The 9,362-nt window shown below is 34.5% G+C and overlaps 1 protein-coding gene across 1 annotated transcript in view; it reads right to left on the reverse strand.

Annotated features, from left to right (window-relative positions):
- LOC107746333 (ankyrin repeat and SAM domain-containing protein 1A-like) overlaps nt 1-9,362 on the reverse strand; it is a gene marked incomplete at its 3' end in the record, with an annotated part of 71,311 nt that overhangs the window by 22,422 nt on the left and 39,527 nt on the right. Inside the window, exons 3-5 of the mRNA XM_016560486.1 lie at nt 8,917-8,997; nt 8,629-8,785; nt 5,715-5,777 (exon numbers count right to left, since the gene is read on the reverse strand). Coding sequence (XP_016415972.1) covers nt 5,715-5,777; nt 8,629-8,785; nt 8,917-8,997 — 301 coding nt within the window. The remainder of the gene's footprint in view (nt 1-5,714; nt 5,778-8,628; nt 8,786-8,916; nt 8,998-9,362) is intronic.

A 9,362-nucleotide genomic window follows, 5' to 3' on the forward strand; every position in this document is an offset into this window, starting at 1 on the left:
TGTAGTTAGGAACATTTCGGATACTGTTGTCTCGTCCAAAGGTTGTGGGTTCGAGTCTCGTACCGGCAGGGATTGTAGGTGGGGGGAGTGAATGTACAGCGCTCTCTCCCACCTTCAATACGGTGAGGTGCCCTTGAGCAAGGCACCGAACCCCAACTACTCCCCGGGCGCCGCAGCATAAATGGCTGCCCACTGCTCCGGGTGTGTGTTCACGGTGTGTGTGTGTTCACGGTGTGTGTGTGCACTTTGGATGGGATAAATGCAGAGCACTAATTCCGAGTATGGGTCACCATACTTGGCCACATGTCACTTTCACTTTCACAATATTTTGCATATAGGAAGCGAGGCCTGTCTTTAAAAGATTTTTGCATTGTTACTTTATTTTAATAGATCAAATTAATTAATTATTTTAATAATTAATAATAATTTAATGAACATTTAATGAATACTGTATTTGTAATTACAAAGACATTCATTATTGGGCCATTTTTATTGTATTTATAAAAAGTTGATATACTAAATTTAATTTAAATCATCAAAGTCAGTACAACAAATATTATATAAACTATACAGTTAAAATATAGAATTATTTTTCACATTACATTACTGACATTGATGCAAATTTTTGTATTATAAAACTGAAGGAAATGTGGTTAAACTGTCAACAATATGTTGCAATCAGTATTAAGTATTATTACGTAAAAATATGAAAAGTTAAATAAATATAAAATTCAATATTAGATGAAAAACAACAAAAACTGTTGAATATGACTGATTGAATGTATTTTTAGTCCAGTGCCTGCATATAAGATTAGTATTGACCAAGTTCAGAGGCTGTCATATGTGGATCAACTTACTATGTTGTGTATTTTCAATAGTTTCAATATGAAAAATTGCTTTTATATTGATTCAATGGATTTATTGCATTTTGAAGAAAAAAAATTGTCATGGATTTATTGCATTTTGGGAAAAAATAATACAATTTTATAATAAATCTTTGAAAATCAAAATCTGGATTTGAATTTTTTGTGTTATTTTAACCTAAAGATGCTATGTGAAAGTTTGAAACAGAAAATAGTGGTTTTCATCTTGCCACTTTCTTGGTAAAGAAAACACATTTTTACTCAAATTAATCAAAATGGATTTATAGCGTTTTGGAATTAAACTCTTCATATATATATATACAGTATATAAACGAATTAAACTGAAAAAAAAAAACTAAAACTTAAAATTAAATAAAAATTTAATTATAATTACAAATTAAATAAAAGCTAATAATTCTTAACACTGGTTGAAATGCAAATAATCTTAAATGAAATTAAGCCTTTTTTTAACCTTATGGCTTAATTTTCATCTCTTACATCATATACAATTCATAATCTCTTTCTTTTAGGTTGAAATACAACCTAGACATGTTCCTGACAGGTCTCATAAGATTCAGAGCCAGCTGCCAAAACGAAGCATAGATTGACAGAAACTGAAGAAGTAAAAGTGTAGAGCTCTCTCAGTTTGCGTCAAGCATCTTAACACATCTCCCTCATATATGAGCACTCTGACAGATGCGTCATCTCTCCGGAGCATTATCCACACACTACACCATCACAGCATTTCTCACAGAGACTGAGGGATGTTTGGTACACACACATAAAAGCTTTCAGAGTGAAAAAAACATGCTCTCGCTACACAACTGATGTGATTTTAAACAATTAATGTCACGAAGAGAGAGACCACGGGTCATGACGCACAGACGGCTACTGAGCCCCGTACTGGAAATCACAGACATCTCTAGAGTTCCTCGAAGTATTTACAGCAAAGAAAACGAGCGTGACTCTTTTACATTGTGACAAAATATTTCTGTTTCAAATAAATGCTGTTCTATTAACCTTTCTATTCATCAAATAATCCTAAAACATGTATTATTGTATTATGGTTTATAAGTAAAATCGTATTTATGGTTTCCACAGAAATATGAAGCAGTAGAACAGTTTTCAACATTGATAATAATAATAATAATAATAATAGAAGTTTCTTGAGCAGCAAATCAGAATACTAGAATGATTTCTGAAGGATCATGTGACACTGAAGACTGGAGTAATGATGCTGAAAATTCAGCTTTGATCACAGAAATAAATTACATTTTAAAATATGGATTCAATTCAAACAGAACATTGTTCTTTTTAATTGTAATAATATTTCACAGTATTACTGTTTTTACTGTATTTTTGATCAAGTAGATGTAATGGAAAGCATGAAATTAAGCATATATGCACAAGTTCTTCCTTCACTGGATGCCAGAATTCATATACCTGGAAATTCATAGATGTGATCGGTCAAATTCCACAGATTGACTTCTTGGCTTAATCAATAGAAATAATGCAAACCTCAAAGCTGCATGTCTTACAGCGTTCTGGGATCTGAAATCTTGTAATGTCTATACTGTCTAGTGTAAACCTTTAGAAGAGTGTGGCATATTTCGAGAGTAAAGGGTGAGGGAACTCACTGGGGTTTGGAACAGACCTATAATGTTCATTGGGAATTGTGATGACGACAATATTTTCTGAAGATTTTCACACAGATGGTGCGAACTAGGTCATCTGAGAGAGAGAGAGGAGGTTCCCCACATACATAATCAAGGGGAAGTGGAGATGAATGCATTTTCTAAATAAGGCTCTCCTGAAATAGATTCATAGTAAGCAGGTGAACTGAGTGAATCTCAGCTGTATGAACAGGTAAGTGTGTGTTTGATTTTTTTATTAGGTTTGTCGTTTTTTATTATCACTGTTGGGCCACAGTGTATATTTACACTGAACAAAATTATAAACAACACTTTTGTTTTTGCCCCCATTTTTCATGAGCTGAACTCAAAGATCTAAGACTTTCTATGTACACAAAAGGCCTATTTCTTATGAATTCTGCGTGTCTCTGTGTTAATGAATGGCACAGACGTGCGGTTTTGTTTACTACTTGTACTGAAACGCGCATGACGCTGTGATATTAATGTCTGCTGTCTCACTAAATGAGGACATAAATACATGAACAACACCCTCCAAAACTGCTAGTGAGAGTCACTTCATATTTTCATTAATTAAACTGTCATTTTAGCGCAAAACGTATCAGCTTAACCTTATTTTAAACTCATAAACTTCAGCTTAAAATGATTTTTTTTCTCAGTTTCAACATTTCACAACATGAATCATTTGCAACATTTCTCTTTTTTAAGATTTTCAATCTAATATTTCTATTTTATTTTATATGAGCTTTATTTAAATTACAGAAAAATATATATTTATATTTCCATTTTTTTAAATAGTTTTAGTTAACAGTAATAACTGTGGAAACCACAAAGAGCAAAGAGAGGTGACTAATGGGAACACAACAAAAAACAAAATGCATCAAAACGTAATAATAATAATAACTAAAAAAAAAAGGACACAATAACCCACAGACTGAAACACGTAACATAATATTTTGGAAAAACAACTGCAACAACCTGCATGTGTGTGTGTGTGAGTGTTTAATTTAGAGAATTAAAATTCATTAATTAAAATAAATAAATACTACTACTACTACTACTACTACTAATTGTTATTATTATTATTAAGCTGCAGAACATCCAAACCCTTCCATACTGTGGCTTCTCCTCCATTCAACACTGTCTTTATCTCTTCCTTCCATTTTTCCCCCTCATCTCTTTCTTGATGTGCTAGTGGGTCCGGCCCCTCAGCTATCCAGCCATGACACCATTGCCATGACTACGCTCCACCTCTCTCCGCCTGCATCTCTATCTCACCCTCACACGTTTTCTGACAACGATGCAAGCCGACGGCTACACAGAGAAGCTTCTTGACTCTGCATGTGTGTGTGTGTGGCACAGCAGGTATGCTAGAAATACCATTTAACAATTACAAAACACCCTGAGTCACACACACTTCCTGTCATCTCATGAATTATTCATTTGGACTTCAGTCTGTTCAGTTGTACCCTGGCTCACACACAAACACACGTGTACACACAGACGCTTGTATACGACACTGATCTAACGCTTCGGCGAAACACCTCTGCGCTATTGAATGAAAGAGAGATTCAGCAGGACACCACAGCATCCATATTAATACACAAAGCACAGCTGCTTTTGAAGGTTAAGTGTGTAAAATTTCTCCATGTTAAAATGTTTTCTCTTATCCCATTTTAAACTGCAAGGACATCTGACTCATTATTCAGTACTGGGATGGAAAAATGCTAGAGAGGCGTATGTATGGGTCGACAACAAATAAAGTGTCAAAAATAAAAAGGAAAATCGGTAGCACTTTATTTTATAGTCCTGTTCCACATGTGCATACTATGTACTTATTATAGTAGTTACAATAACTGGGAAATAACTAGGTACTAACCCTAAACCTAACCTTAACCCACGTAGTTCCCTTATATTACCTGGCCAGTACTAGGTAAGTACATGCAAGAGCACATACTGTAAAATAAAGTGCAACCGAGAAATCTTTTAAAAACAGTTTAAAGCACGTGCCAATTTCTCAGAAATTTAATCTTTGTGTGTATGGTTTGTATACGCTGTCAGGTTCATTTTGAAACTACTTACAACATTTTTAACAACATTTTAATGATGTGGCATAATACCTTGAATACATGTGAATACATCTTATTTATTAATTATTTTTTAAAATATAGTTTTCAATGTAAAATGTATTTTATACAAATCATTAATTTATAAACAATTAAAAATAATTTTTATTTATTTATTTTAATATTTAATTGTATGACTATAAAAATATAATGTGCTGCAACTATCAAGTAAAAAGTAATAAAACATTTTCCTTAGACCTTGAATGAATGTGTGTAAAAATAATTATTTTCAACAACAACAACAAAAAAAAAAAATAGTTGACAAATATTTTTAAGGTAAAATGTATTTTATACAAATGATGAATATCATAACTTTTTTTTAGTTGCACCACAAGACATTTTACAGCCTGAACTAACTGAACTTTATCTTCAATAAATAAATAAATAAATGCATTTTATCTAAAATACAATAATATTTTAAGAGACTAACTGACATAGTTATTAGGGTTTGCACCAAAAATAAATTTAGAAAAAACCTCATATGAAAATATAAATGAAACATCAATTACAATGTTTCATAGTTTAAACTTATATTAAATGCAAATATTGGGTGCTTTAATATCCCATTAAACAGGACGCAAGTACATCTTTGTACGTAATTTCATAATTACTTCTATTGTCTTTGAAATATGGTGTAGAAGTGTACTGCTGAATGTACAGACAAGCATTTATGTTAAACCAATTTATGGTAAATATAATACCTTTTCCCACCTGTTATTCACTATGAGTTTGGGACACCAGTTAGAAATCCATCATTACTTTTTGCAATTCACAAAAACTACACATTTCAGCTTGAACAGTCATGATAAAATGCTCTCACACTCAAACACGCAGCACAAAACAAGTGGACAAACTCATCAGATACACTGAGACAATCACAGCAGTCTGTCAGTGGTCAGACGTCTTTAGGAATATACACGCTTTCACACATATACAGCATATGTGTGCTTATATAAGCCACATCATTACAAACATGAGGAAAGAGTGAAGAGACACACTGTCCCGACAGAAACCAGACAAACCCAGGCGTGGCGTATGGAGGCAAAGCGTGCGGGTCAGAGGTCATGGGTACACACCTTGGCATTAATATAGGGGTCAAATGGGCCACAGCGTTTGAACTCAGTGTGGTCTAGAGCGCTCTGGGAGAGGGGAGAGAACAGGAAGGAGATGTGTTCAGCCTCACACACACACACACACACACAATGAACACAACGACTGTTAATGAATGACATGATCAAACAGGCAAAAGAAACCACAGGCTGGCTTACAGTCCGTCGGATGATAAACGTCACATGAGTGAATATGTGTTAAAAGTACATCTAACTAGAATTAATCAATGTGAAAAAGTTTTTGAAAATGAAATTAACCATCAAATGTTCATTTGACCAATCGAACGAAGGAGAATAAACCAACCTTATGAAATGACAAAAAAATGAAATGAAACAAATTATGCCATCAATCCAATCCAGTCCAAAAACTGTACAATTAATTCATAATAAATTATTAATAATAATAATTCATAATAAATCATTTTTGGCTGCTGTTTCATTTCATTTTGAGACATGTCATGCTATACCAAGTCAAGCAAAAACGGAGATGTTAAATGAAAACTGCGATTATTATGTTACTGAATAATATTGAGTGCATCACTGCAGAATAATAAATGCACGAAAGCCTCTCCAAATTATGCAAATTAATATTCAGCTTCGTTTGGTGAAAGATGTGACGGTGCTGGAAATAAACAGGCAACGGATTCACAACAGGATGGCAAGTGAGAGCAGAAAACGCTTTCCTAACGTCAGACTGAAGCTAGTCCTGACACAATAAACATCCTCATTAATCTCATAGTGACTTTCCTACAGGTAAATACTGTTTACATTGACTGTTGTTTAAATGTATGATAAATTTAACTTTGTGGGGGGTGGAAATACATATTATATGTTTGGTATGGAATACTAGTATAGGACTAACTTAGCCTTGTGAAAAATCGGCTTAATGTTTAATGAATAGCTTCGGGTTCGTGTCGGGTTCGGGTTAATGTTTAATGAATAGCTTCGGGTTCGGTCGGGCTCGGGTTTATAGCTAAACTAAAACTATATGCAGTAGCCTAGGCTACGCTGCTTTCATAGACGCACGCACGCACACACACATTAGTGCACACGACAACGACAACACAGCACGGAAACTTTTATTAGTAAAATAGCTTCGACAGGCTACTGACTCGCAACTTTATATTTCTCTGCAATGAGGGGGTAAAATTGCTGTTTTTGAAGTAACTAGCCTCATTGCTTGTAGAGAGAGACGCACAGACGCAGGTTCACACACGCAACTTTCATCCCTCTCTCTCTCTCGCTAAATCAAATAAATGATATAATTAATTAATTCAAATAAATGCGATCTTATGTAAATAAATGCGAATGCATCTCTGTGTCTGAATTAAAGCAGGCCAAATGCTAACGAGCCTTAACTGACGAAAATGACCATAATTTGCACGATGGAAGAATTATCGTGTAATTTTCATTTTTGGGTGAACTATCCCTTTAAGAGCTCTTTTTTGACCCACTTAAGTAGGACATATAAAGTACATCTTTATATATAATTTCATAATTCTACACATTATTCTAAAAATGTGTAATGCGTTAGCTCAATAAATAAATGACTGCTTGCCATTTTTTTGAGTTATGACAACTTCATAATGAAACTGCTTAACCTGCAAACTACATTTACAATTTAGAGTAACTTAATTTGTAGCATAAACATAATTTAAAGCTAGGATAGGACATGCTAAATATAACTTATTTGTTGTGCATGTATTATGCATGTAAATTTAATGAACATGTAATATATTACTTGGCACTGGCATTAGCACAGTTACTGTTCATATATTTGATGTAGTGTTTACCTACATGTATTCTACTCTTCAGCACAATGGCAACCACAAAAACTTAAACATAACAGAAATCCTTTTAAATGTCACATAACATAACAGCATTAAACACTAGCAGGTCTTGTTGGTAACCAAACAGGTGCTGGTAGCCATTGATTTCATAGCATTTTTTCCATACTGTGGAAGTCAATGGCTACCAGCAGCTGTTTGGTTACCAACATTCTTCAAAATATCTTCTTTTGTGCTCAACAGAAGAAAGAAACTTGTACAGGTTTGAAACAACTTGAGGGTGAGTAATTTTTTTGGGTTAACTATCGCTTTAAGCATACTTTTTTTTCCCCGCAAGGAATACTTACTATACTATATAAAAAACAATATGCATGACAGTACTATAAACATTTCAAACAGTGCATTACACTGCTGTCACACAACCTGTATTTTTACTTTAGCATGTGATGTCAAATCACGGGAAAAAAAAAAAACATCAAAATTTGCATTGAAAATTGTCATAATGGAAATATCAATGTCTAGATTCAGATACTGGTAGTTACTGATTTTGCACCTGAATTTGGTTAATCTTCAACTCTAGTGTCCAAAAGTTCACAGACATTGTATTGATTCAAACTTTATCAGGTGATGCAAACAAATTAAAACGTCATCTTCAACTTTACACCACAAAAAAACTATTTGAAATTCACCCAGATGTGTTACGAGTAAAAATAGCAGTTGTAAATGAAAGCTGCTTGTATTAAGGGTGAGATGTCAAGGGTGTGAAGAGCCTGTAGGAGGAAGCGACAGTCTTCCTGATAAACTGCAGCTATTCCTGAGACGTGTCAAAAAAAGGCTATCCTTGAAACTACTGAATTTACACAGTCAACAACCCCCAATACTAATGATCTCAGAGAGTGCGCTGTTAAAAAGGTGCATATTTACAGCACAACCTAAGGTCTACGGACAGTATTTATTCTGACTCGCCCCTCAGTTTGGAAGATCATCTCCTCCTCTTTACTCCTAGTCGTAGCACAAAATAAACGTGAATAACATCAGAACAGTAAATGCCTTTAAATCTGAGGTGAAGGCTGCTCGGTGTCGGGTGGTCAGACCTGTTCATTGAGTTTGGGGTGAGATGGACCCTGATGGATGAGGAGTTTGACGATTCGCTGGTCTCCCTTCCACGCCGCCAGGTGCAGAGGGTAACAGCCCTTGTTATCAGCGATGTTCGTCAGAGCCTCGTTCCTCAGAAGTACTTCCACCACCTCACTGAGAAAGAGAGAGAGATACATAAACATCTCTGATACATAAACAAATATATTTTAAAGAAAATATATTCCTTAAAAAAATAACTCCTAAAACATCCTTAAGGTCAAAGGTCATCAGGTGACAGGACTCACCTGTGTCCATTTAAAGCAGCGTGGTGTAGAGGTGTGTATCCAGTGCTGTCCACACAGTTCACATTCGGGCCCCTCCAGATACTGTCAAACAGAGTGGACACAATATGTTTTTTTAAAAATGACAAATTAAAGTTGCATTCTCATGTCAACAATGCCGTTTTTCATTTACTATGCAAATCAGCATATTAGAATGATTTCTGAAGGATCATGTGACAATGAAAGACTGGAGTAATGATGCTGAAAGTTCAGCTTTGATCACAGGAATAAATTACATTTTACATTATATTCAAATAGAAAACAGCTATTTTAAATTGTATTATTACACGTCTCTGTGGAATACTTGATTACGATTTCCTGGAAGGTCATTCTCGGACTGGATATGTGGATTTTCTGTGTGAGGGCGCCCTCTGGCGTCCAGTATGAATGAAACAGACATCATGTGTTTA

Source organism: Sinocyclocheilus rhinocerous, unplaced genomic scaffold (assembly GCF_001515625.1).
Source record: "Sinocyclocheilus rhinocerous isolate Xijiao unplaced genomic scaffold, SAMN03320098_v1.1 scaffold2393, whole genome shotgun sequence".
In the NCBI taxonomy this organism is placed as follows: domain Eukaryota; kingdom Metazoa; phylum Chordata; class Actinopteri; order Cypriniformes; family Cyprinidae; genus Sinocyclocheilus; species Sinocyclocheilus rhinocerous.